Genomic DNA, 27,868 nt, shown 5'->3' on the forward strand with positions numbered 1-27,868 from the left:
TGGCCAGCCTCGCCTGAGATGGCCCGTTGGCCCATGTCCTCAAGCTTCCTAAATTCTGGCTTCTCCTTAGCTTGCCTCGGGGCTGGCTGGCTTATTTATTTGCTTGGAGCATACACAAAAATGGAAATGCATGCAGACTTTCTATGTAGACCTGGCAGAGCCTGCCTGGGAAGACGGAACTTTTACATCCGGTTTGGTTCTCAGGTCTATCTCCTGTTTCTGCCACTTCAAAGAGTTTGCAAACAAGTAGAGTTGACCACCCCAACCCTCTCCTTTGTTTATTGCTTGTTCGAAAGTGTCGAAGTACCTACCGAAATGAGCTAGGAAAGCAAGGTGCCTCTCTGGGGCCTGAGGTTATGCAGGTTAGTCTGCAGCCCGTCAGGGAAGCTGCTTATTGTCCAAGATTGTTAGACAAGGAGGCCATTTACAAAAATGGAAAAGTCAACCCTGATGCAAGGGATGGTGCCGGAGACCGCATCCTCCCAGCTGACATTTGCAACCTAACTCACACAAGCAGCCTTTGCCCAGACATCTGCTGTGATGAATTTGAGGCATTTGCACCTCACAAGGAAGTGTGGGTCCCCCCCCCACCAAGAGAGAGACATAGGGTAGGTGGTTCTGCTTCGGTTTCCCAAGGAACCACTGCCGTGAGCCTCCACGCAAATAAAGAAGGGGGGAAACAACCAGCCCCCGTTCTGCAGCCTCCTTCCACCACCACCAGCTCTCTTCTCTCCAGACGAATCCAAGGATCACTCGGTCTCCTTGGGATCCAGCAGAAGCAAAGTAGAGGGATTGAAAGCCATTCGGCTGAGGTCCTCAGTCAGCTCTGAAACGTGACTCCTTTCCCCAAAATGTACAGTGCCCAGACTCCAGGAGTTGTTGTCCAAAAATAAATAAATAGGTCCCTAGCTGAGTTTTGAGAAAACTTTGTTGGCATCCAAACAGCTTCCTGAAACCCAAGCCTGTGTGCACAAATCAACCCAAGCTTGTCTGCGTAGGTTCCCAGCATGCAGAGGAAAGTGAGTCGCTTACTTTCAAGCTTTGCAACGTCTGGCAAGATTCAAGTTATCTGTATAGACCGAGAGAGAGAGAGAGAGAGAGAGAGAGAGAGAGAACACACACACACATGTCCATAGATGGCACAAGACCTGTTTTTCTGCTTCTCTCAAACACACTCTGCAGCTCAGATAAATTCCTCTAATCTCCCTGGGCAAAGCCTTCCTTCTCCTGGCCTGTCCCCAGAGCCGGCAGGGGGGCCAAACAGAGTTGAGGCTGAAGCTCTTTTCCTCCGCCACCGCCACCCCCCATGCCCCCTCTGGCCATGACAGGTGAGCAGCAGCCCAGGAGGGAGGAAGGAGCCTTCAAAGAAGAAGGAAGCTACCTGAAGCCCTGGGGAGGAGCCGCCTGGGCTCTGGCCCGGTCAGGGAAGAAAGGTGTGTCCCTGACAAGGCAGTCGGGCATATAAGGCGCCCGGTGGCTCCTGCAGGTCCAGCGAGTGTGCCTCTTGCACAGACCAAGGGCAGGAGGGGCTTCAGGGGGTGGGGACCCAGGAGGGCTGCCTTGCCAGTGGCCTCATGGGGAAGAGCCATGCGCGGGACGGCCATCCTCTTCTCAACGAGGGAGAAGATGCGGAGATGGTAAGTCTCCTACTCGCAATCTAACCCACAGGATGCTGGCCGTTGTGTTTTGGCCCAGGGTTTCCACCGGGCTGGAAAGGCTTCCGGCCAATAAGGCTGGCTGGTTTTTGAGGTTGCCCAGGACTCCTGGCGGCATGGGCTGCTCCACACGGACTCAGGCACCGGCCCAGGAGGAAAGCGTCCCACGTACAAAGAGTGGATCTCATCCTCTTCAGTCGGTTTCTGGACTAACTATAAAGCCAAAGGGCAATATCTGGTGAAATCTCGCTTGCTCCGCACTGCTTTATGAACGCACCCTGCCTGTTTTGCCTCGGGGCTGCCTCTCGCATTCCTCGCAGTATGAGTTCAGTCTCCCAGCTGTACCAGGCAACCGGGGGGGGGGGGGGGCATTGTTTCCGCTGCTTTCCTCCTCCTGTGGATCCTTTGCAGGGAGCAAATTGCTCGGGGACCCAGAAGGGGATCACGGGAGGGGCTGGGGCTGGGTGGAGGGACTCAAGACCCGAAGGAGGGTCATCATGAAGATCACCTGAGCGCCCTTGGGTCCTTCCATCTCATTTTTTTGAATGGGCGAAGTAAGTCATCATGTCATGAAATGGAGGCTTACAACTAGAGATGGGCACGAAGTGGGGAAACGGCCAAATTGCAGCGGTTCGTGATCTACGAACCACAAACCACCCATGAACCCTTTTCCAGTCCATGCCTGGGGGGAGAAGGGGAACCTAACGCCCCTTCCCACTGTCCCCTCACCTCCCTCCCTGGTCCGGCCTCTTTTTCCTCCTCCTCCTCCTCCTCCTCCTCCTCTGCCATCACCATCTTCATGCACCAGCCTATCAGCCAAAGCAAAATGAAGCGCTGGATGGGAAAAAAAGTTGGGCACTTGGTTTCGTTAAAGCAGAATGCACGAACCAAACCACAAAGCAGCCCAGTTCATGGGTTTGGTTTTTTGTGGGTTTTTTGTTTTGTTTGTCGTTCAGCTTATGCCTGTCTCTAACCACAACCATAAATACAGCCCAATGGAACTGATTAAAGCATACGACTGATCCCTAGCTAACAAGGGGAGGGGTCTCTCTCTCTCTCTCTCTCTCTCTCTCTGTGTGTGTGTGTGTGTGTGTGTGTGTGTGTGTGCCTCTTCGGAGGAAGGACTTCCCAAAGGTCTCCCCGCCCTTTTGCTGCCTAGCTCAGGTCTTGCAAACTCAAGGCCTTGGCTTCCCTCATACCATGAATCCATCTCATGCTCAGTCTCCCTCTGCTGTCTTTGATCTTCTCCACCTTCCTCCCCCCATGGTCTGTTCACAGAAGTCATTATCCCACTGACAGTAGCTGGTCATTAGGCAGTGTTGGAAAAGGGACTTGATGTCTACTGGAAAGATCTGCTGGAGGAGTGTCAGAGTGTCCTTTATCGGTGCCTTGGTGAATAGGGATACTACATCAAAGCTGAACAGTCTGTCCTTGGGGTTGGGTTTTAGGGTGGTGATTTTGTTTATGAAATGTCCTGAGTCTCTGATGTAGGATGAGGTTTGTTCAATGTGGGTCTGTAGGAGGGTGGCTAGGTATTTTGCTAATTCATATGTCAGGGAATCAATGGTACTTACAATGGGCTTGAGTGGGATTGAGTCTTTGTGGGTTTTAGGGGGTCCATATAGTCTTGGTGGGAGAGCTTCTGTTGAAGGACGTTGGGATGCAGGGAGGAACTCTTGATCAGCATGTTTATTTGTTTTGTGATTTTGTTGATTGGGTCCCTTTTCAGTTTTCTGTAAGTGGTGGGCTCTAGAAGTTCCCTGATTTTGTCCTTGTGGTCTTCTGTTTGCATAATTACTGTGGTGTTGCCTTTGTTTGGTGGCAGGATGATGATAGGATCTGAGTTTAGGATCCGAGTTAGGGACTTGATAGCATTTGTCTCCTTTCTTGTTATGTTGCTGTTTGGGTTTTTTGCTTTTCATAGGATCCTTGTCACTTCACCTCTTATTTCTTCTGCTTTTCCTTCTGGAAGATGATATAATGCTGATTCCACATTGGCATTGATGTCTTCTACTGGAATTTTACTGGGTGTGACTGCGAAGTTTTCTCCTTTGGCTAAGACCAAAGGAGGAAACGTTGTCTGGCTGTGTGGCTAAGAACCACAAAGCCAAACAAAAACAAAAATTCAACTAATGCCAAACAAGTTAACTGAAACCTACACTAGACTCCTCGTGCATCATCATCAACTTATCTGAACGCCAACTCTCCCTGGAAGAAACCTCAGTCTTAGCCAAAGGAGGAAACTTTGCAGTCTCCCCCTTATCATAACAATACACCCACAACAAAAAAACAAGCTGATCACCATAATCACCCAATCTCCTGAAAAGGACAAATGCTGATCCCACAGCTATAAATACTCAACTATCCCACAAAACTATACCAGAGCACAGAGTTCTAACTCCTGTCTTCTGGAGATGCCGGTCACAAAGACTGGCAGAACGTTAGGAAGAACAACCCTCAGAACACGGCCAAACAGCCTGAAAAACCTACAACAATAAAGTTCTAACTGACAGGTTTTAATAGGGGCAGTTAGGGCTCATGAATGTAATAGTGTAATATTGAGAGAATTAGTCATTTACTAGAGAAAATATGTTGGTCAATAAGTCCAGAACATGTATGACAAATACCAAATGTCTAAGTACGATGAGTTAAGTTATATTTTTACAGATGTTTATAAGCCGCCTAGAGTGGTCTAGTACGACCAGATAGGCGGGATAGAAATAAAATAAATAAATAATAAATAAATAAATAAATAAATAGTAAAGGTTGTATAATGTTTTGATGAAAAAGACAAGCAATCATTTATTTATTTATTTATTTATTTATTTATTTTATTTCTATCCCGCCTATCTGGTCATACTAGACACGTAGCTATGTGTCTCTCTACAGCATTAGCAGGGTGGAAGTATGAGTTGGAGGCTCTCTCTCTCTCTCTCTCTCTCTCTCTCTCTCTCTCTCTCTCTCTCTCTCTTCTCTCTGTGTGTGTGTTTGTACGCGCATGCTCCTGCCCTGCTAGCAAGCTCCCCAAGATTGGCTGGCAGTTGGGCAGATGGAAGAGCAACTGGGCGGATCCAGCAAGGGTTCTGTTCTGTTGCAGGTTCTCAAGTCAGCAGAAGGGCTGAATAACCAAGGACATGTCTGTGAAACATGGTGTTGAGGTTACTTGACAACACCCAGAGAGAGAGAGAGAGAGAGAGAGAGACTGGGAGAGGGAGGGACTGTGACCTGCTCTGACCTGAACCAGCCCCAGGGTTCTTCTCACATTCTAACTCCAAGGCATATGAGCAAAGGGAGACCGAAAATTCTTTCAGCACAATTTCCAGAAAGGAACCCAGGGAGGATTAGGGACCAACTCTTAAACTCTATGAGTTATGTGTGAAAGAAGGTTGCAATAAGGGGGGATGAGGAAGAAGAAAAGAAAAATGGGGTAGAATGACTCAAAGGATTAGAGAGATGATCTGTTTGGATTGGAAGTATCACCCCAGCTTGGAACAAAACTGGCCTTCGCCCTTCCTGCTAGACAGGTGGGGGCAGTCTGGTTTCCGAACCCAGTCTTCTCTCTCTCTCACACACACACACACCTTGCTTTCTTCCCTTCTCTGTGAGCCCAGAGGCTGGGACCGATGCCCGGCTTCTCTGTTGAAATAAGAGGGCCTCCCTCTCATGGATAAGGCATTGCACGTCTTAGGGATGTGCAGAGATCCCCGGTCCAATCCATGACTGACCAAAGGTGGGTCACCTTTGGGTGACTCTCTAACCTGATCCTTGTCAGAATCTGTGGATTTATTGGTCTACTTCAGGATCACCATGGAAAAAATCTATTCTCTCCAAGGGTGAAATGGAAACAGCCGTGGGCTGACCTAGCCAAGCAAAGTCCCTTCTGGTGGAACTCAGTCACCCACCCATTGCCACGTCACACCTTCAGTCCTAGCAGCGTAAACAGTTTAGTAAACTAAGCCAGAAAAGAAAGAAGCAAAGAAAATTCTAGAATGCAAATCCTCACCAGCAGCAGTGACACATGCCTTTCCCTTCATTCCATAATGACACCGCATGGCTGGTCAAGGAGCCGCCAAGGGATTTCTACACCTGGCAAGGAGTTCAGCGGTCGGCATGCCCAAGATCTTGGGTTTTATTTGGAGGGGAGGGTTGTTCAGCAGCCATTCACCTTCTCCGTGGGTGCCAACAGCTTCCGGACAACTGTGTTTATAAGGGTTTGATCACACCTGCCAAAAGCACTCCAGTTATACTGACTGGACAGTTATTTAGATTGTTTCATAATTTTTTGTTCAGACGAGGCATGGCCAATATTAATTCATTTGCCCTGGCCATCAGTTTATTTCTCCCTCGCCAGGAGGGTTGCTCTAAATCCTACCGATGATGTATCAGTTCATTCCTTATTGTTTCGGCATGTGTGAATGTTGCTGTTGATTTATTTCCTTTGCAAAGGGGTTGGGTTTCTGGGTGCTGTGGCCACCTTATGGCCACTGTGTTTGTACCCTTTAAAAATTGTTTTCTAAAAGGGATATTGATAAATCGATAAATAGTAGCTGCCGTTGTGACAAAACCAACATAAATACATTGCTCAGAAGGAGACAGCATCCCCCCCCACTTCCAGGTGAACTAGGGCTTCAGATTTCCTGCTTTGAATTGTAAAGAAAGGGAAAAGAAAAAAGGGAAAAGAAAAATGAAAAGCAGAGAACTGAGAAATTTGCAAGGAAATAAGAAAAGGGGTGAGTGAGTAAAGAAAGAAGGGAAACGACAAGAGAAGAAGGGGACAAGGCTTGTACCACTTAATCAACATATCAGCATTGGTAATTTAAAGAAAGAAGGACAGAGGGGGGCTAATCGCCCCAAGAAACAGTAGAGAAAATGAATCGATACAAGATTAAAGAGCAGAGAAGCCTGCTATAATGGTTCAAATAGAAAGAAATGAACTGATACAGTTAAAAGCAATGTAAATGCTCCCTCCATGGAATGATATGCAAATCACCCAGCATCTTGGAAGAAAGGCTTTCTAACCATATAATTGCTGAATGCAATGCAAAGAATCCATGAATGTGTCACTCCACTCATTGGGTAACCAGAACCTCTTTGCTCCTTGGTTGCTCCCCAAGTGTGCAAATGTCCACGGTTGGTTCATTTTTGTACATTGGTGTGAAGACAGTTCATATCTATGGTACTTCTGCAAACGTGTATCTTTTCCAGGCCTCCCATCTAGGGTTGTTCAAAATAAGGTGAACAGCCATACAAATATTGGGTAGAAAGTTTCCTGACAACATCCGCAGAGAAGTGAGTGAAGGAGTGAGGGGGCACAAAATTGGGTGGAATCACTAATACCTTGGAAGACAAGAACAGCATTCAAAAACATTTTAATGGGCTTGAGCACTGGGCCGAGAACAACAGAATGCAATTTAACAGAAAAAAAGTGCAAACGCCTACACCTAGGGGGAAAAACCAAATGCATAGTTACAAGATGGGAGATGCTTGGCTCAGTAATATGAGTGAGAAGGAATTGTAGTAGATCAAAAGCTGAATATGAGCCAACAGTTGTGATGTGGCTGCAAAAAGAACTGAAGGGTGCCAGGACTAATTCCTGGTTTTTTGCCTGTCTCTAACACATTAATCAATCAGCCAGAGACAGAGAGATCCAATAGATGCTTGTTTATTTTCAGCTGAAAGCAAGCAAAGAGGTGCAAACTTCATACGCAGAAAGCATGCAGAGAAGAAGCTCACTCAAGATACTGTACAGAAGTATACATTTTATAAGTTCACCATCAAACAAGGGAGGCAAAGGGGGTGTGAAGAAGGAGGGGGAAAGGAGGGGCTGCAGGTGCCTGGGCAACAGGCCATCCGTGTCTCTTATCAGTAACCAAGGACAAATTCCTAATTAGACTAGTTACTTGCAAACAATGGAATGCAGAAGGCCGCCCTCCTTTGTCTATTCTTGTCTACTAAAACTTAATTTTCATGCAGCAAAGCAAGTTAGAGAAAGCAAGATAGCTAGGATTAGGCTAAGATATATATATGAGATATATATCTTAGCCTAACCATAGTCATCCTGCTTTCTCTATATTGCAAGAAGGATGCTAACAAACTGGAACAAGTTCAGAAGAGGGCAACAAGGATGATGATCAGGGGGCTGGAAACCAAGCCCTATGAGGGAAGACTGAAAAAACTGGGCATGTTTAGCCTGGAGAAAAAAAGACAAATCCTTGAAAGGCTGTCCTAAAGAGGAGAGGCAAGATCTGTACTCCATCATCCCAGAGTGGAGGACACTCAACAATGGGCTCAAGTTACAGGAAGCCAGATTTCAATTGAATGTCAGGAAAAACTTCTTAACTGTCAGAGCAGAACGACAGTGGAACCAGCTATCTTGGGAGTGGGTGAGCGCTCCAACCCTGGAGGCATTTAAGAGAAACTTAGACAATCACCTGGCAGATCTGCTTTGATTTGTATTCCTGCCTTGAGCAGGGGATTGGACTCGATGGCCTTAGAGGCCCCCTTCCAACTCCACGATTCTATGATTCTATAAAATAATGTGTAAACACAATAAATACAGTACAGAGCGGAACCCAGGGACAGATGAGTTCATCTCTTAGGGCTACAAAGCTGGTTAGTTGTGAACTGTATCTTCTTTAGGTAAAGGTAAAGGTTCCCCTTGACAATTTTTGTCCAGTTGTGTTCGACTCTAGGGGGCGGTGCTCATCCCCGTTTCCAAGCCATAGAGCCAGCGTTTGTCCGAAGACAGTTTCCGTGGTCACGTGGCCAGTGCGACTTAGACACGGAACGCTGTTACCTTCCCACCGAGGTGGTCCCTATTTATCTACTCTCATTTGCATGCTTTTGAACCACTAGGTTGGCGGGATCTTCTTTAGTTGGGTGCAAAGCTGGTTCGGGGGGGGGGAGGGAGCTTCTGGACCTCCCCATTTGCTGCATGAGAACCTTCCCCAAAGGTTTATTTCCATGGAATGATATTCTGTGCCCCGGCTTCCCTGGCAACACAAATCATCTAGGTGGAGAGACCCATCTGTAACCTGCAAGAAAATGCCAGCCCTGCAACACGCACAGCCTGGAGTCCAGGCCTAAGGGCTTCTGCTTGCCTTTATTAAGGTTTTCTTTAGCGGGGGGGGGGGGGGAATTCAGCAGCAGTTGTCCCTGTGAGAATAGGTCCTTGTTTCCAGTACAAAGGAGGCAGGAAGGGACTTCCAGAATCCCCTCCTGCAGAGCCATAGCGGGAGGGGGAAGCTTCCGCCCAGGGTCCTCTGCAGCCACTCTCCAAGGTCCTAGGGGGGAGTCCAAAGGTGAGATCTTCCTCCCCTGCAAGCAGGTGAGTTTGGGGTGGACTGAGATTTGACTGTGCTGAAAGGAAGGGGGTGACAAGGGGATGTCCCACTCCTTTTCATTGCTCTTTCCTGCAGGAGATATTCGGCTACAGAACCCGGGGCTTCTGGAAGGCCCTGTGCCTGGCTGGGTACGTCCTCTCCTGCGGAGCCCTCTGGCTGGTGTTCTACTGGAAGCCGGAGTGGGGCGTCTGGGCGACCTGCCAGCCGTGCGACCTGGAGGAAGCCGACACCGTCCTGCTACGAACAACGGTAGGTGGCTTGCGTTTTCCCCGTCGTCTTCCCTAAACGCTCATCCTAGAGGCGAGAGCGAAGGTCCTGTGGATTGATCTTCGGGTTCAGGTCTCCACAGCTCATGTAGGAAGAATCTGCCCAGGCACAGAGAAAGTTGAGAATGGGCACCTGCCAAATTTATTTGTGCCTCTAATAGCTGCAGGTATAATTTTGATACACATTTCACAGTCTTCTTTCTTTGTTCAGAAATTTTGAACCATATTCTTCTTTGTTACTTCTCTTTCCTTGGGACCACCAATTGCAATCATGGCTGTAATTTCCATGCTAAGTAGGACCAGCTGGCCTTTAAAAAAATCTGATATATTCTCTGAAGTGTGCCAGATTGGGGATGAGGCCTCAGAGGAATATATTTTAGACTCCGAGCTCACCATCACGTGTAAAGGAGTCTGTCCATTCTTGGGTAGATAAGACTAGAGCAATTAGCCTGACCCTAATTACTGAAAGTGCACCCTGTTTGGTGATTGTGGGGTTCTTCTTGAACAGGTGGCGAGAAGCAACCATTCCTGGCATCAGGAAAAGGCAGCTGTTGTGTTGCTCCGAGCCATGAGAAGGGCAGCAATTTTTTTAATTTTTAATTTTTCTAAATTGCTTCCTGAAATGTTATTATCTGAACTGAGAACAACTTGGTGGACCTGCTGCTCTCATAAGAGCTGGGCTTTGCTCTTCCTTTCATGCCCTGATGTTGCAAAGTCTATAGGCGGATGGCTTTCACCCGTCAGAATCACCCCTTTGATTGACTGATTGATTGACTTCAGTCAAAGAACCCGCCTTGGGTTCTTTTTAAGAAAAAAGGCGGGATAGAAATATTTTAAACCAATAAATGAATAAATTCATTCCAACCCCAAAATTTCTCCCCCAAAGGAACCTAACCTCTAGCGGGAGCTGAATGTGGGGACTATAGAAAAGCTGGAACAGAACAAAATGGAGATTTCTTAGTAAAAGATGATGCCTAAAACAGTGGGATGTGCCGGACACACATCCAAACAATAATTTAGATCTTAAACCAAATGAACATTGCTTTTTCTGTAACCCAAAACCTGCACAATGACCTGGAAAGGCCACCTCCGACTATGATAACCCAACCAAATTCACAACGTGCATTGGGCTGGATAAGACAGATGCAGAAAAGTGCAAATCATCTGCAGAAACAACAGTTCTGGCAGCCATTCCAGGCAGAAAGTCAATATTGTGGAGAACAGCTTGGAAGAGAGACCTCCGAGTCGGACAGCCCAACTTAAGTTTATTTTAGTTTATTTATTTATTTTATTTATATCCCACCTATCTGGTCGGTTAAGACCACTCTAGGCGGCTTACAGCAAAAAAAAACACAGAAATGTATATAAAAACAGTTACTACATAGTAAAACACATTTCACAAGATGGGAGCAAACAATGGGAAGAGGAAGGGAAAAAAGCATCAAGGATTGACTGGAGGGAAGGCCTGCCGAAACATCCATGTTTTTAATTTATTTTTAAAGATACCCAGTGAGGGAGCCATGCGAATCTCCGGAGGTAGGTTGTTCCAGAGGCGAGGAGCCACCGCCGAGAAGGCCCGATTTCTTGTCTTTTCCTTCCGGGCCTCCCTCGGCGTCAGGCTCCTCAGCCTCACCTCCTGGCTCGCACGAGTGACACGGGTAGACCTTGGTGGGAGTAGGCGTTCCACCAAATATCGAGGTCCTAAACCGTTTAGGGCTTTGTACATGAGCATCAACACTTTGAAGTCGATGCGGAATCCGATGGGCAGCCAATGCAGTGCGGCCAGAGTGGGTGAAATGTGTTGGTGTTTTCTCACTCCGCTAAGTGATCGGGCCGCAGCATTCTGCACCACCTGGAGTTTCCGCAACAGCCTCAAAGGCAGCCCCATGTAGAGCGTGTTACAGTGGTCTAATCTTGAGATTACGAGCGCATGCACCAAGGTAGTGAGCGCCCCAACATCAAGCTAGGACCGCAGCTGGGCTATCCAGCTGTAGTCAGACCCATCCTGCTGGAGCAGAGTTGTGGAGTGAAGAGATGTGAATGGGCACCAGGGTGCTGTTCCTGGGGGGCGTTTTATGGTTGGTTGCATCCTTTCTCTCTCCAGCTGGTGAATTTGGTTGGGCTGGCCAACCCGAAAGTTGCTTTTATGGGCTGATTTTCACAAGACTTACGTTCTGCCTGGAAAAGGTCTTGGGATGCTCTTCCTGGGGGGCATTTTGTGGCCAGTTAGTTGTGTCACATCCCTCTAGCTCAGGGGTCTCCAAACTATGGCCCACGGTACAACCCATCCGCCCTCCTTGCTGTTTTATCCAGCCCGTTCCCTTAACCCCAAGCACATGCGGGGGGTGCGGGTGGGCAGGGGCGGGGGGATGTGTGCGTCTGGCAGGAGCATGTTCGCGGGGGAGGGGTGTGCGCGCACACATCTACACGTACATATGTGTGCACATTCCTGTTCCTTCGCGCCTCTAAGATCTTGAAAGCATCCAGTGTGGCCCTCAGGGTAAAAGGTTTGGAGACCCCTGCTCTAGCTGGATAGGTCAGGTCAATTTGGTTGGAATGGATGATGATGATGATGATGATGATGATGATGATGATGATGATGATGCATTTCTCCCAAAAAGGGACCTAACGTGGCTCACAACATTAAAATTCACACAATTAAAAACATGAAAAGTTAAATATTAAAAGATATATTAAGCAATATATGATTTAAAATATAATTAAAAGATTAAACATGAATGTATGAAAAAGCTTAAAATTACCTGCTAAAATCGGGTTCAGGGATTCAGTTATAATTGTTAAAAACCTGCCTGAAGAGATGGGTCTTTAGCTTTTTTTGGAAGGATAACAGGGCAGGGGCCCTCCTGATCTCCCGAGGGAGAACGTTCCATCTCCTGGGAGCGGCCACCTAGAAGGCCTTTCTGTCCCGTGTCCCCATCAGCTGGGCTTGGGCTGGCAATGGGGCCGAGAGGAGGGCCTCCTCTGCTGATCTCAATTGCCGAGAAGGCCCATATAGGGAGATACGGTCCTTCAAGTAGCCTGGACCCAAGCTGTAGAGGGCTTTAAAGACCAGCACATTGAATTGGGCCCGGAAATGGACCGGTAGCCAGTGCAGTTCTTGTAATAGGCGCCTTATAGGCTCCCTTATAGCTGGCCCCAGTCAGCAGTCTGGCTGCAGAGTTTTGCACCAGCTGACGTTTCCAAGGCAGCCCCACATAGAGCGCGTTGCAGTCATCCAAACGGGGTGGAACTAAGGCATGCGTCACTGTAGCCAGATCCGACATCTCAAGGAACGGGCGCATCTGGCGCACCAGCTTTAGCTGTGCAAGTGCACTCCTGGCCACTGCCGAGACTTGGGCATCCAAGCTTAGGGATGAATCCAGGAGTGCACCCAAGCGGCGGGCCTGAGTTTTCAGGGGGAGTGTAACCCCATCCAGCACAGGTAGCGCTGAGTACAGTGTGACTACTTTGCTCTGGGCTGTTTTTTGCAACGTGTGTGCACGTGTGTGTGTTATGTGTTTGGTTGGGTTAGCATACTCAGAAGTTGCTGCTCCGGGCCATTGTGTTCCATTCTGGTGGGTTTGGGAGGTATTCATTGGGTTTGATATCCAAAATACATATTGCTTAGATGTCTGTCCAGCATATCCCACTGTTTTTGGCAGCAGTGTCTCTTAAGAAGTCCCTGTTCCGTCATGTTGTGTTGCATTCTGACTTTGATCTAGTCTCCTGTATGCGTCAAGTGTGGGCAGAACAGTTAAGGCCGAAGTTCTTCAGACTTTGGCAGATCTCAAACTGGCCAGGGTACTTCCACAAGACCTGCTAATTGCGAAAGACTAGAAGATGTACGTAGGGCCCTACCTGATCTGCAGGTGGGGGAGGCTTGCCTTCTTACCTTGAGGACCTTTCCTTTTAAAATTTGGGTGTTGGCATCCATTTTCCACGGACATGCCATCCATCAAGGGACTTGTCACCTCGTGAGAGTCCAGCCTGCATGGAGAACTGGGTTACCTGGAAGTCACTTAATGGCGTACAGAGTGGAGTTGGCAGAACCAAAGCAGAACCAAAACAGGAGTTTTCTCATCGTCACAGTCCTTTGTGGGCGTGAAGGAGAACAGGCCACAGCAAGCGGCTTCCACATCCCTCAACATGCACCCTGGAAGACTCCATGGTAGCAGCCCTCAAACGCTCCTGATGTTGCAAAATTAATTGTACTGTAGCAGACATGAGTAAAGACGATATCAGGAGAACAACTCATAGGATTTTGTGAAGTCAACCATTTATCTATTGCAACCACCTGCTTCCAGCCACCTAGCTGGACGTCCATGATCATTTGGGGGGGGGCTGCCAGGCTATGGAGCGGGCGGCTCTCCTGGCCGGAGGTGTTCTGTAGGGCAGGGTGGGTGGGTGGGTTGCCTCCTTCCTCCACTCCATAGTGGCTTGAATCCTCTTTCTGCATCCCAGCCCTGATTTCTGCTGTCTTCTTTCTGCAGGATGAATTTCAGATTTACACCCAGAAGAAGGTGACCTGGATTTCTCTGTCGGCTTCGATCCCTGCGAATTCCAGCCATCCTCTGACGGCTGACGAATGTTCTCTCCTGAATGAAGTCATAATGAAACCGGAGTTGAAAGTGAGTGGAAGTTCAAAAGCTGCTGAGCGGGAGGGGGGAAAGCGGGAAGCTGGGCGGGTGCCCCTCCCCCAGGGCTACGGGCTAAGGGCCGGACCGTTGGGTTCTTCACCCCTGGCCTGCTGGGCGGGAGGCTGGGTGGGGGAGTCCTCACGGCTCATTTTCAGTTTGCCCAGAGCCTCTTGATGGCAGGAAGGTGGCCAGCCCCGATTGCTCGGCAGGTGGACTCAAGGCCTGGATGCCCGGGGCTCAAAGGCTGGAACTGGAGCGCCACCTGGTTGGGACTTACCCTGCCGGAGAGAGAAATCCAGGTGTACCTGAGAAAAAAACACGTGGGGCAGAAGAAACGGGGGGGGGGGCATCTCTTTGTGACTGGAGGTTGCTCTAGGACAGGTCTTCACTTCACTTCCAGCCATGGCTTTAAAAGGACGCAGCCGGTAGAACAATCATTCATGCTTACGCCTTGCGTGGTGACGGTGACGTGGGGTGGCAACAGGATGGGGAGAAACAGGTGGGCCTCTGGTCTGTACCCACGATTTGAATGTGCTCTTTTAAGAGACATCTGGCATCAGCCAGACTTTGCAAAAGGCCATCATCCACTTCAAAGCCTCTTCCTCCTCCTGCTGGCTCTGATGTTCTTGAATGGAGAGTGGTAGGCAAGTCTGTGGAATGACCCATTATTGAGAAGCAGCTGTATAAAATCCAAAGCATTTTTAGAGGCAACCTGCCCGGCCACTCCGGCCACACCTTCCCTCCCTCCCCCCCTCCCCCCCCCACCTCCCCCATGGAGAGCATTCCCTGCACTTGCTCCTTCCTGGCTCTGCCCTGGAGGGTCTGTCCTGGCCTGTCCTCTCCTTGCTCCCTTGTTCTCGTTTTTTTTTTTTTGACAGCCTTTTGCACCAGACAATAGGAGGAGGGGAAGTCAGTGTGCCTTCAGGCCCCTCCCTTGTACACACACACACACACACACACACACACACACACACACACACACACACACACACACACACACACACACACACACACACACACACACACACACACACACACACACACACACACACACACACACACACACACACACACCACACACACTTCCCCACCTTTGGCTCTGGCTCACCGCTCGCTCCGCAGGGGTTCCATCCAATTTATGCAACAGGTCCCGGACCCGGTCGGTCTAAGCATCCGTAGTCGGGCGGACCCCGGCTGGTGGGCAGGATTGCTCACATTCTTCAAGGGATGTATTTCAGGAACAGGGAAACAATCCCCAAATCCTTCAAAGAATGGGTCCTTTCAGCCACTCTTGGGTACAGCTCCTCGGCAGGGAAGCCGAAGCCCAGAACCCGCCGGGAAAAGGCGGCCTAATCCTCGAACAAACGGTCCCCTCGGCAGGGGTGTCGTCCCCAAAAGGCACCTGGAAAGCCACCTGCCATCATGGGAGGGGAGGGGCTGGAGGAGAGCGGGGGTCTCCCACAGATAGCCTGACCTGGGAGAACCCCCAGGGAACCCCGCCTCCACCCACCCACCCAGTCAAGCCCCATCTTCTCTCTTAGGCTGGGTGGGGTGGGATGGAGGGATGAGGACTCCCAGAATCCCGCCACCACCGTCGCCACGGGCCATGTGGGAGCTCCCTTTCCGGGCTCTGAGGGGCAGCTTGGCGTTGCCTGCCTTCCCCTTTTTGCCCCCCCCCATGGATCTCTCTCTGATGCCAGTTTCAAGCCATCTGAGCTGGTCTTTGGGCCTTTCCCAATGCGTGTGGCGGCGGGTTTCGTGTGTGAATCCTGTGACCTGTGAAGAGAGTTTCTTTTGCTCCTCACTTGATTCCCTTGAGCGAGTTTGAACTCTGGTCCTGGGAAGGGGGGGGAAGGAACCTATCTGCCCCTTTTCCTGCCTGTCTCCCCCCACAACCCTGCTCTGCCCCCCCACTTCCCTCCTCAGGCGCTTGATTTCCTAAACCAAACCGTCCTAACAGCCAATTTGGCCCCCTCCTGACTTTGAGGGTGCCCCCCCCAGAAGCCGCGCTTCCTTCGCCCCGCCTGCTGCCCCTCCGCTTGCGTTGCAGGTGAGGTGCCTCACGGTGCAGAAAATCCGGTACGCCTGGGATTTCTCGGCCAAACGGTTCCAGAAGGTTGGGTGAGTCCCGTCCCCTGGCGCTGCTGCCCGGGGTCACAAGGGGGATTCTGGGGGGAAACGGGAAGGAGGCCTTTGGGGCCGACGTGGCTTGCTTTTCCTTTCAGAGTCCTTGAGGACGGCTCAGAGATCCACGCCAAATTTGGGTCGGGGCTGGGGAGCCGAGAGCAAGAGATCAGGTACCCTCCATGAACACAGAGGGGTTTCTGTGGGGTGGCACTTCTCCGAGCATCGTCTGTTCTCGGCGGACGGAACAGGCAGCCACCCGAGAGAAACCGTGGGGATTCTGCTCCCTGGAGAGACTCCTCTCCTCCCTTCCCTCCCTTCCCCGGGGGCTCATCCCACAGCAGCCGGGGCATGGCTCTCAGGGTGCCAGCCGCCGGTCCTCATGCCAGGGGCCCAGGCCAACAGGCACGTGGGGGTGGGGGTGGCGCCGGCAGTTCTCCTTGGAATCTGGGAGGTGGTGGCTGGTGGCAAAGTGATGGGAAGACCTTGTTCTCATGTGGGACAATCGAGGGCGGGTGCCCAGGTCCCCATCTCTCACTTGCCCATCCTCAGGAAGATCATCTGTGGGGCCAACACCATTGACGTGGAGATCACACCCATCTGGAAGCTGCTCATCAAAGAGGTACCTTCTGCTTTGGAGTCTGGGCTGGCGGGCCACGTCCCTTGAGTCGTAGGCAGGAGAACACTTTGGGCCACCGGTGGCCCCACATGTGTGCACAACAGAAAAAGGCTCTAAAAGCAAAAAGCAAAGCGTGCTGCTTATCGATCACCCCATAACCACTTAAAGCACTCTCTAGGTGGTTTGAAATTTAATTATGCATACATTGCCCACCCCTCCAGCAACCTGGGTACTCAATTTACTGACCTGAGAAGGAAAAAAGGCTGAGTGAACCTCAAGCTGATTACCTGGAATTGAACCCAGATCATGAGCAGAGTTTTGGTTGCAGTACTGCAGTCACCGAATCGACCAACATGACTTTGACCCAACTCTGGGAGGCAGTGGAAGACAGGAGGGCCCGGCGTGCTCTAGTTCATGGGGTCACGAGGAGTCAGACATGACCTAACAACTAAACAACAACAACAACAACAACAACAACAACAACTGCAGTTTATCTGCTGTGCCATGAGGCCATTCCACACACCATCTCTCAACACTTAGAAAAATGAGCACAGCAATGTCAGGGAGACCTCATGGAGTTCTCCGAGCAAGTCATGCCAGACTAATCAAGTCTTCCTTGCTTTAATTTTATTTTTGGATAGAGTTAGAAGCTTAGCCAATCAGGAAAATGCTGCGGATACAGGATACTGTGACATCATCAAGGTTTTGGACAAGATCCCCATGATATTTTGGTGGCCAAGCTAGCAAAATGTGGGTCAGGCGATGCTCCTGGTAGGAGGCCTTGTAGCCCTCCGATAGGCCAGACCTGGAGTCCCTGCTGATGGCTCATTGTTGTTATCTTTGAGGAAAGTCACATGGGGGGGGGACTAGTGCCAGAGGATTGTGCTTTGCCGCCAGAGTTATTCAACAACTTTACAAATGGCTTGGGCAAGGGTAGGCTCACCATATTCTTCAGATGACGCCACACTGAGAGGGGCATTTCATACTTCAGAAGACAGAATCAAGGTTCAAATATTTTAACAGCTTGGAGAGCTGAGCAAACCCAAACAAAATCTGTTTTAATAGAGACAAATATAAAGTCCAGCATTTAGGCAGGAAAAGAATCAGATGCACACATTTAGGAAAAGCAAAATCAGGCTTGGGAGTAGCCTGTGTGCAAACGATCTGGGCATCTTAGTAAACTGCAAGCTTAACGTAAGTCTCCAGGGTGGTGTGGCATCAAAAAAAGCAAATGCAGTGGCCGGTCACATAAGCAGAAGTCTTGCATTGAGATCCAGGGAAGTTGGACTACGGTTCTCATCTGCTTTCAGTCAGGCCTTACCTGGGAGAAGGTGTGTCCAGTTCTGGCCACCACACTTTAGGAAGGAGATCAGCAGAAGCTGGAATGTGTCCCGAGGAGGGTCTCCAAGGTGGCAAAAGGTCTAGAAACCAAGCTTTGTGAATAATATTTGAGCAGGTTGGGTGATGTCTGGGCTGGAGAAAAGAAGACTGGGAGATAATAGGACAGCCACACGGGAGACGGAGCAGGCTCGTTTTCTGAAGCCCCAGAGAGCACGACCTCAAGTACTGGTTGCAAATTATGGGAAAGGAGACTTTGCCAAAACCTTGTTGTTGTTGTTTAGTTGTTAAGTTGTGTCCGACTCTTCCTGACCCCATGGACAGAGCACGCCGGGCCCTCCTGTCTTCCACTGTCTCCCAGATTTGGGTCAAAGTCATGGTAGCTTTGATGACCCTGTCCAGCCATCTCGTCCTCTGTCGTCCCCTTCTCCTCTTGCCGTCACTCTTTCCCAACATCAGGGGCTTTTCCAGGGAGTCTTCTCTTCTCATGAGATGGCCAAAACCTTAGGAAGACCTTTTTGAGAGTAGAAGCTATTTGGCAGGAGAACAGGTGGCCTCAGTCAGGGGTGGACTCTCCTCCATGGGAGATTTTTTAAAATAGTGGTTGGGTGGCCACCCTCCAGGGATGCTTGAAGGTATGGATGTGCTTTCACGCTCGACGGTTCTAGGATTCCAAGCCTGGCATTTGGTATTTGGCAGCCTTTCAGACTCCAGAGCATCTCAGACCATTTTTTTTCTGGCATGTCCAGTTTGAGGAGGTGTGAAAGGTTTTCTGCTCTGTGGGTTCCCCGTGAGCATGAGGTCCTCATGTCTGGAAAATGTGCTCCTTGTTCATGAAAACCTGCACCACACTAAATCTGAATCCATTTGATCATCTTTGAGGATATACTAGACAGTGCAAAGTGGAGGTCTGAGTTTGTTTTGTTTGTTTGGTTGGTAAATCAAAATTGTTGCCAAATTGAGTTTCAAGTTTTCAGAATAGTCAAAATTTGGCTTTCAGGAATCAGGGAGTGCTGTCCCAAACTATGGAGCCCTGCAGATAAAAAAAGGCATTTTAGTCAAATACCATTTTTCTGAACGAGATGTCTTGTACCTCTGCCTGTTCAAACCAGCAAAATAGACAGGCACCCCCAAAGTGTCCCCTCCCTTCAAAAGAAGGCTGGGAGGGGGCACTGAAAATGTCAGAAAAATGTAAACCTAGGTTGTCCAGGCAGATCTGAGTCAGGAGGAGATGCCTAGGAATACATTTCCTCCCTCTGGGGTTCTGCCTCGGTCTCAGACAGAGAGAGGAGCGGTCGGTGCTCGGTTCCCTTGCAAAATCCTTCCCAACATGGGCAGCCCTCTGCTTCCACCTCGTCCGTCCCTGAAGTGCTGTGAAGGCTGTCCTTTCTGTCCCACCCCACCCCACCCCCACCCCCCAGGGTGGAATGGCCCTGGTGGGGGGAAGCTCTCCTGCCAATGCCCCAGTGAAAACAGGAGAATTTGGTGGGCTTCAGCTGAGAGATCCCAGGCGGTGGATCTTGCCCGCAGCCCCTTGAGGGTAGCCAGAGCCCTGGATTGAATCCTTTCTTCTCAAATGCTCTGCAGAAGCAGTGGCTCCTAGCAGCCAGATTAACAGCTTAATCAACAAGCTTTAGCCTTTTCCAGACAGAACATTTTGTCCTTTCTCACTGGGCGGGCCCAACCACAGTTGCTAGCGGGCACTTCTTATATAAAGGTGTTTTTTTTTGGAACAGATTCAACAGGCCACTTGGGGTGGTTGGATCTGCTGGTTCATTTAATTAAAGTTCTGCTTCTGAAGAGGCTTCTGGAGATGGAGGCCCTTGATAGCCTTGCGAGAAGCCGGTGCCTGCATTCGGGGCCAGCCAGCAACCCCGACAGCTTTCCTTTCAAGCAGTCCTTTCAAGGAGCAACCAAGGGCACAACCGAATGAGGGAAGTCAGAGTGATCCGGTTTGCACTGGGAAAGTTCTTATTTTTGGTGCAATCTGTTGCATTTTGCACTTGATCAATCCTTCCATTCACATGGGAGACAATTTCTTTTCCTGCGAGAAGGGATCCAGACAGCTCTTCGGATCACTCCAATTTGTCTCCCTTTCAACCCTCGTTCCCACCCCTGCCTTTTTCCACCGCCTGTGGGCCATGGCAACTTCCCCTCCTTTCCTCCCCCATGAAATAAAGTAAGTGATATAGCGCTACAGCAATGCATCAATCTAGTATGCTACACATAGAGCATTATACTTATTGTAGCAAAAGACACCTCCAGTATATTAGAACTGCGCTGTGTCAGTTAGGGAAATATTTTTAACAAAGGAAAAGAAAAATAAAGAAGGTTTTTCTTCCCATCTTCACTTTTAATGTCTCAATCCACTGAGCACATCACAGGGTTGTCACCTCAGATGACACCATCCACAGTTCTATCTGAGAGTCAGTTGACCACATGGGTTACAGAACAGGATAATCAGGAGTGTTCCCATGCGCACCACATAAAGTGCAGCCCTAGCTCTGTGCCAGAAAAGAGCAAGGCCAATTGTGAAAGAGTCAGGATGGACGTCTGTCTTTGAAAACCCATTTGATGGCCAGCAAGTAGGGTGGACCAAACCGCACCAAAAGCAAACCAAATAGCGAGCAATATGCCTGTCTGATGGCCCTCTATCTCTGAGCTGTCCCTCAGATGTTCCTTAGAAAGGAGTCAGCGAGGCTCTTGCAGTGGAGACGGCTCCTTCCACTCATAGAGTCCCGTTGGAGGGCATGAAGGGCATCTAGGGCTCTCTTTACTGAGCAGAGCGAAGTATCAGCTGGCACAGGGGGACCCCAGGGGAGCGACTCTTTCAGGGCCATGCAGTTAAGCAACTTGCCTGCAGGTTGCAAGGGGCCCTCCGTTGCAGGATCTCCCTCTGCTGGATTCCAGTTCTCATGTCACAGAGGTTCCCTCTGAACTTCCTCAGGCAAGACCAAACTTCCAGGCAGGACAACCAGCCTGCGTGTGAGCAGTCCCACAGTTCAGGAAACGGCAGCACCCTGGAGAGCTCCTTTCGGAGGCCCCCACCCCTTGCTCCCTGGAGGCCAAGACGAGCCCTCGAGGTCAAATTCTCTCAGGCTTCACACCTGCCTACACATCAGGAAACCTTCAAATGGGGGTGGACATGGCACAGGGACCCAGGGGGCTCCCCCTCGCCTGTCCCCCCCCCCGGAAAAGGCAAAGCTTTCCTGGAACATTGAAACAGGAGGTGGCTGGATGTCTCGAGTGCTCCCAGCGCTGAGCTCCTCTCGCCACCCTCTCGGGCAAGGCGTGCTCTTTGTCTGGGCCTTGTGGAGTGCTGAAACGGCATGGAAAGTCCCCCCTCTCTCTGTGTGTGTGTGTGTGTGTGTGTGTGTGCACGTGCGTGCGTGCGTGCGCACACACACACAGGAGTGGGGGTGTTTGGCAGGAAGGCCCGGTTGTCTCCCTAAGCCACTCTGTGTGTCCTTCTTTGCTTCCCCAGGTCCTCAATCCATTTTACGTCTTCCAGCTGTTCAGCATCTGCCTGTGGTTTGCTGAGGAGTATATCGAGTACTCTGTAGCCATCATCCTCATGTCCCTCCTTTCCATTTCGCTCACTGTGTATGACCTCAGGAAGGTGAGGAGCCCCCACCCACGCACGCCCCCCACCCCCCGCGGGTGCAGGAAGCTCTGTTTGGGAAGGCCCCCCTGATTTTCTTCTGACACCCATCCCTGTTGATCTGGAAGCCCCCCCCCCCCGGCTGAGGAAGCCACGCAAAACATCCCTCCGGTCCTCTGCCCTCTCCCGACGTGACCCACCAAAAGCGCTGGTGCCGGTCTGGGGACCTTGCTCCAGGCCCCTGAGGCAGAGCAGCCCCTGAATCTGGCCATTGGAAAAGCAACAGGGGTTTTCCCAGCAATGTTTCTCTTTATGTTCTATCAACATCTGGATGGAAGAAGAGCCTTTTTCTGCTTCTTTGGAGGTTGGGTCTCATTTTCATGCCTACGTAGAGGTCTTGGGAGGGACAAACGGATCGGTGCCGGGAGCAATGCTGAGCCCCAGAGAGTAGCCCTGCTCTTCCAGTCCTCACAACCACCGTCTGGATAGCTTTGTGTTATCCGCTAAGTCCTGAGGCTGGAGAGGAGGGCACCCTGGGGATGGGGTGGGAAGGGGGGGGGAATGGCCTGAAGCCACAGGAGTTGCTCCACTCTCAGGCAGAGATTCCTCAAGGCAACACTCTGTCCCTGAGCGCCCCCCCCCCCCAAATGGTGAAATGCATGGCATGGGATTGAAGATCCCCTCTCTTTTCTTTGCTTCTGTTAAGTAAGCTGGTTTGACCCAGATCCAGACCAGGTGGAAAAGGGAGGTTGAGGGCCAAGGTCTAAGAGGTGGCAGCTTCAAAACCGAAGCAAGACACATGTGTTTCCTCCAAGGCACGCAATTCCTTCCAAGCTCCATGCCTGAGTAATCAGACTTGCACAGGAAGTTCCTGCTAAGGAAATGGGATGCTGATCACAAAATAAAAGCAAACTGAATTGCAGCACCCCAAGGCAAGGAAAGCTAATGCTGGGATAAGCAAGCGTCTGTTATCTCTGAAAGGAGAGCTGCTTCTGACGAAGGGCTGCCTTCACCGCATCACCCAGACAGGTGCTTAAATTGCTGCTCCTCTTCCTGAGTCGGTCAGTGTCAAGGTCCAAAGGCAGCTTCGTTTTCAGTAACGCTGCCCTGAGCCCAATCCCAGGCATCTGGCCTGGTAAGCACTCGCCCCATTTCTCTCGCACAGCAGGGTCAGCTTTCACTTGCGTGGCCTCCTCCTTATCCAGCCCACTGATGTGGCTCCGTGCCATCTTTCCTTCCTACTTGACAGCAATCCACGAAGCTGCACCACTTGGTGGCATCCCATAATAGTATCCTGGTCCAGGTCTGCAGGAGAGAGACAGGTGAGAGCCCAGGGCTATCAGGGAACGCCCTCTGCCGGTTCCTTTCCTTGCCAGTCCACCTGTCGGCCCTGCCCAGGAAATGGGCAGCAACGTAAGGCTGGAATCCACATTCCCCGGGTGCTTGAGAGAACAGAGTGCAGGATTTCACCCTCTGTCCCATAGGCTGTGGGTCTCCCTCTTCTTTCTCTTGGATGTGGGTGGTTCTTACCCAGAGTTTAGACTAACGTCAGCCCCCTGTTGAAAGGCTGCTTACGACAGCCTTCAAAAAGGGAACCCGACAAAGCCGGACGGTGGAGGGCTCAGAGCGGGCCAGAGAGGAGGGCCCCTGGCACCCGGGGGGCATCCGGGAGCATCGCCTGCCAGAGGCCTCGGGGTCAGGCCAGCCTCGCTTTTGAGCAGTCCTGGGTCTCCTGCTGGAGAGAGATGGTTCTCTATAGGGGGGAGCGTAGCGGCGCGGACCGGCTGGTTTCTCCCCAGCCCCCCTAATGCCGAGGGCACCTCGGGCTCTCCCCTTCTGCTGCCAGGGGTCCAGGAGGTGGAGTCCAGCCATTTGGTGCCCGGAGACCTGCTGGTCCTGGGGGGTGGCCGAAGCCTCCTGCCTTGTGACGCCCTCCTGATCGGCGGCCAGTGCACGGTGAACGAAGGCATGCTGACCGGTAAGGCGCTCGGTCCCGCTTCCCCGAGAGGGTGGCCCTCAGAAGGGGGCTGCCGCTGGATCCAACCAACTTCCCCTTCTCCCGTCCAGCCTTCCTTGTCCACCAGGGCAACCAGCCAGATGCCCCCTCCCTCCGGAGTCTGCTGTTGCCCTTAATTTTTAATTTAATTTTTTAAAAAATATTTTATTTGTACCCTGCCTATCTGGTCATTGCGACCACTCTAGGTGGCCCTTGTCCTTGTGAGCCCATTCTTATTGGGAGTTAATGACGGAAGAAGGGTGAGGAGAAGCGTTGTGGGAATCACCCCCACACCACCCAGGGCCTCTGCTTCTCGAGTTCCGGAGCTTCTTGCCCACCCGACCCTCGCACGTGGGACTTGTTGCTCTAGTGGCCAGCAAGACCCCCTGCCCATCCTTGCTTTCCTGGAAGAATCCCAGGTCTAGAAGCTGGATTGAGGAGGGGCTGAAGCAGCTGTTGACAGTCAAGGAGGACAAAGGAAATGCTGTGCCGTCCTTGGACAAAATCCCCAAAGGAGGGTCAGGAAGTCTATCCTTAGACTGGAAAAAGGAAAGGAGAGAATCAAAACCAGGCAAGATTTCAAGGCCTGCAAGGTGCCTGGTCAGGCTGGCCTTAGAAGAGATTGGGGAGGGCAGGTCTGGGTGGGCTGAGAAACAGAAAAGTCCGCAAGCCATTTTTTAATTTTTATTTTTTAAATAAAAGAGACCCTCCAAAGTGGAGGCCCGTTGGCGTTTCCTTCTCCTTCCTCAGCCCAGGAGCCGATGGGGTGGAGACTGGCTTGGGGGGCTCCTGTGACACAGCCTGGTCTCCTCTAGGTGAAAGCATCCCTGTCGCCAAGACCCCTTTGCCCCGAGCGCACAAGGATGCTCAGCCCTGGCAGACGAACCGCGCCGAGGACTGGAAGAGGCACCTCCTTTTCTGTGGGACTGAGATTGTCCAGGCCAGGGGAGATGGCGACGGGCCTGCCAAGGCAGTGGTTCTCCGGACCGGTGGGTGGATGACTTGTTGACCGGGACACGGAGGGGTGAGAGGAGGGCAAGAGTTGGTGGTGGTCAAGGAGACAAGAAACTCTGACTTTTTGTTTCTTCTGTTTCTGTGCTGCTTTTCTCTCGCAAAGGGATTCAGTCACAATAATGAATAGAGGTGACGTGCCATGACTCAGTGCTTAGCATGCGACTACTCAGATAAGTAAAGATTGCAAGGGCTGGTAATTCCTCCCTCCCCAAAACCCCAAAGAAGCAATATAAGAGGAATTCCATTCAGGGACACAGGAGGAGAACAGGTCTCCGACTGGGTTCCAAAAGTTTCCATATCTGCCTTCTACAAATGTGCATTTGCTGGCAGCCAATACAGAGAAAGGCACCCTCTCTCTCTCTCTCTCTCTCTCTCTCTGGTGAGCTGAGGCGGCCTCCCCAGGGCACTCTCCGGGTGCTGGGTTTGAGCTGGGAGGGGGGGGGCTAGAGGGCACATCTTTAGAAAGAGAGCAACCAGAGGAAAACTCAGCAGTGGCCAGTCTCCATCCCAATCCCAAAGAAAGGCAGTGCCAAAGAATGCTCCAACTACCACACAATTGCACTCATTTCACACGCTAGCAAGGTCATGCTCAAAATCCTCCAAGGTAGGCTTCAACAGTATGTGGACCGAGAACTCCCAGAAGTACAAGCTGGATTTTGAAAGGGCAGAGGAACTAGAGACCAAATTGTTAACATGCGCTGGATTATGGAGAAAGCCAGAGAGTTCCAGAAAAACATCTACTTCTGCTTCATTGATAACACAAAAGCCTTTGACTGTGTCGACCACAACAAACTATGGCAAGTCCTTAAAGAAATGTGAGCGCCTGACCACCTTGTCTATCTCCTGAGAAACCTATATGTGGGACAGGAAGCAACAGTTAGAACTGGATATGGAACAACGGGTTGTTTCCAAATTGGGAAAGGGACTTGTGATGATGCCTGAATCGCTGGGACGCTTGGCTGGCTCATCTCCACAGTATTAATATCTTATGTGTTTTAATCTGAAGCGTAAACAATGGCTCCGCTTCTCTGGTTTTCTGCAGGGGTGGCAGGTAGCTAGGGCTGCTGCTCCCCTCCAGGTCTTCATTGAAGTGACCATGCCAGCTCCATGTTGGCGCAGATACCTGTTTTTCTGATCTAATCTGTTTTGTCTTTCAGTGGCAAGGGGGCAGATGCCAGGGTTCGTGGAGGGCAGGGTTGGCGAACGGTTAGACCGGCCGATGGCTGCAATTCTTGTTAATGTCAATGGATGGCAGTCTTGTGTGACATACACCCATGATGTGCTCCTCCTTTAAAGCACAAGACAAGACGTTTAAGCACACGACAAGCAGAATTTTAAACTTGCACTCATTTCCTCCCCTTTCAACACTTCAGAACATTACTTCATTGTTTATGCTTTGTCGTAAAAACAGGCATGCTATGAATGATATACTTCTGACATGCTATCTTATCAATAAACTTGTTCCCAAACAAGCTGGTTGTTTTGGAAAGCGGTGGGTTGCTTTGAAAACCATGAAATCAAGCCACACTTTTGCCTGACTTCTGCTTTTAGGCAATTTAAAATTACTTCTTTCCTGCAAACATAAGAGGAAGTGTACTTGATCCAGGAAAGCTCACATTTAGACCTAAGCAGTTAGTCTTCAAGATGCCAGTTAGTCTTTTGGCTTTGTCTTGATATGGTAACACAGACTCACACGGCTACCTCTTCTAAAACTTCTTTCCTACATTTTCCTGAATCACTTCTAAGCTCTTAGACTGACAAGGTTTCAAACCTTGACACCCCCTCAGCCCTTCCCTGCTTCTTGTGTCTGCTGAGACTCATACTCTGCTAGCTGACCTTTGGGGTTCCCATTGCCTGCTAAGGTTTTGTTTTGCCTTTCTAGGTTTCAACACAGCCAAGGGGAATCTGGTGAGATCCATTCTCTACCCGAAGCCTATGAACTTCCGGCTCTACCGAGATGCCCTGCGGTTTCTCATGTGCCTCATAGGAATCGCGGCTGTCGGAATGATCTACACCGTCTGTGTTTTTGCGCTCAATGGGGTGAGCAGTTGCGGGGGCCTGTCGGGTGGGATGGGAGTGGCCTGTGTGGGCAGCCCGTGGCAGAAGGCCCGCCAAGTCCCCCAGCAGAGGAAAAACATAATTCCTGGAAGCTTCCCCTCCACGTCCAACAGATCTAAAGTCCACGGCAAGTGTCCACATCTGAAGTCTTGCTGTATTTCCACAGGAGTTTTGGAGTTTGGACTGGATATGATGCCAAGGGCAGAGGGGCAGAAGGGAGGTGTAGGGCCTGGAGCTCCCTTGAATCTGAACTTCCAGAGGAAAGCCGCAGATCAGCCCCATGGAGGGGTTCCACTAGAGAGACGTCCCCCTGGCCCTCACCTGATGGGATCCCGTCATTGCCCTGTGGATAGCACCGAGTTTGGCTGGAGAACTTTCTAGCAGGGATGCTCCTTGGGTGTAAGGAAGGAATGCCAAACTCCCAACCCACACAGCCTTGCCATGGGGACACACCCACCCATCACATCCAGACAGCCAGAAACCCCAACCCCCTTCCCTTTCTCTGTCCACCAGGAAGAGGCTGGGGAGGTGGTGAAGAAGGCCTTGGATGTGATCACGATCGCCGTGCCCCCGGCTTTGCCGGCTGCGCTGACCACTGGGATCATTTACGCCCAAAGGCGGTTGCAGAGAAAAGGCATCTTCTGCATCAGCCCCCAAAGGATCAACGTGTGCGGCCAGTTAGACCTCTTCTGCTTTGACAAGGTCCCATGTGCTCTCTCTCTCTCTCTCTCTCTCTCTCTCTCTCTCTCAGGTGGGGAGGGGGGTGAGGTAGTGGGAGGGGTGGGGTACGGTGGGGTGGGGTGGGGGTGTCTGGCCACTTCAGTTGCTTCAGGAGGGGCAGAGCAGAGGCCGGCTGGATGTTGGATCTCATGGGACTGCCTGCCTGCCTTCGTTTCTGTCTGGCTGCACCCAGGATGTTCACAGACATTCCAACTGCTGGGTGGACTGAGTGACTGCTTAGGCACCTTGAGCATGAAAAGAGCCCTGCTGGATCAGGCCCAGGGCCTTTTTTTTTTTTGTCCAGCATCCCATTTCCTACTGTGGTCAGTCAGTCAGGGACTTTTGGGAACCCCACAGCCGTCTTTTGGAAACCTGGGGCCTCGGACCCCAGAGGCAGAATCACAAAGTCTAGCCCTTGCTCATCTCCCTCCCTCCCCCACTGCCCCACACGTGGACTTGCTTTATTGTGCCACGAAGCTGTCTGGATGGAGGGCAGT

At 50.8% G+C, this 27,868-nt stretch overlaps 1 protein-coding gene across 3 annotated transcripts in view; it reads left to right on the forward strand.

Annotated features, from left to right (window-relative positions):
* Positions 1 to 27,868, forward strand: part of ATP13A4 (ATPase 13A4) — a 47,331-nt gene that overhangs the window by 2,849 nt on the left and 16,614 nt on the right. Inside the window, exons 1-12 of one of the 3 annotated variants that reach the window (XM_072996395.2) lie at positions 1,505 to 1,637; positions 9,074 to 9,247; positions 13,755 to 13,892; positions 15,952 to 16,022; positions 16,127 to 16,198; positions 16,578 to 16,647; positions 21,467 to 21,601; positions 22,833 to 22,905; positions 23,430 to 23,561; positions 24,395 to 24,568; positions 26,476 to 26,633; positions 27,165 to 27,353. In XM_072996395.2, coding sequence (XP_072852496.2) covers positions 1,575 to 1,637; positions 9,074 to 9,247; positions 13,755 to 13,892; positions 15,952 to 16,022; positions 16,127 to 16,198; positions 16,578 to 16,647; positions 21,467 to 21,601; positions 22,833 to 22,905; positions 23,430 to 23,561; positions 24,395 to 24,568; positions 26,476 to 26,633; positions 27,165 to 27,353 — 1,449 coding nt within the window. In that variant the 5' untranslated portion in view covers positions 1,505 to 1,574. Of the gene's footprint in view, positions 1 to 1,504; positions 1,638 to 9,073; positions 9,248 to 13,754; positions 13,893 to 15,951; positions 16,023 to 16,126; positions 16,199 to 16,577; positions 16,648 to 21,466; positions 21,602 to 22,832; positions 22,906 to 23,429; positions 23,562 to 24,394; positions 24,569 to 26,475; positions 26,634 to 27,164; positions 27,354 to 27,868 lie in introns of those variants that run through there. The other 2 variants (XM_072996397.2, XM_072996399.2) reach the window with 2 other exon arrangements.

The sequence above is a fragment of the Pogona vitticeps genome, chromosome 3, assembly GCF_051106095.1.
Source record: "Pogona vitticeps strain Pit_001003342236 chromosome 3, PviZW2.1, whole genome shotgun sequence".
Classification (NCBI taxonomy): Eukaryota; Metazoa; Chordata; class Lepidosauria; order Squamata; family Agamidae; genus Pogona; species Pogona vitticeps.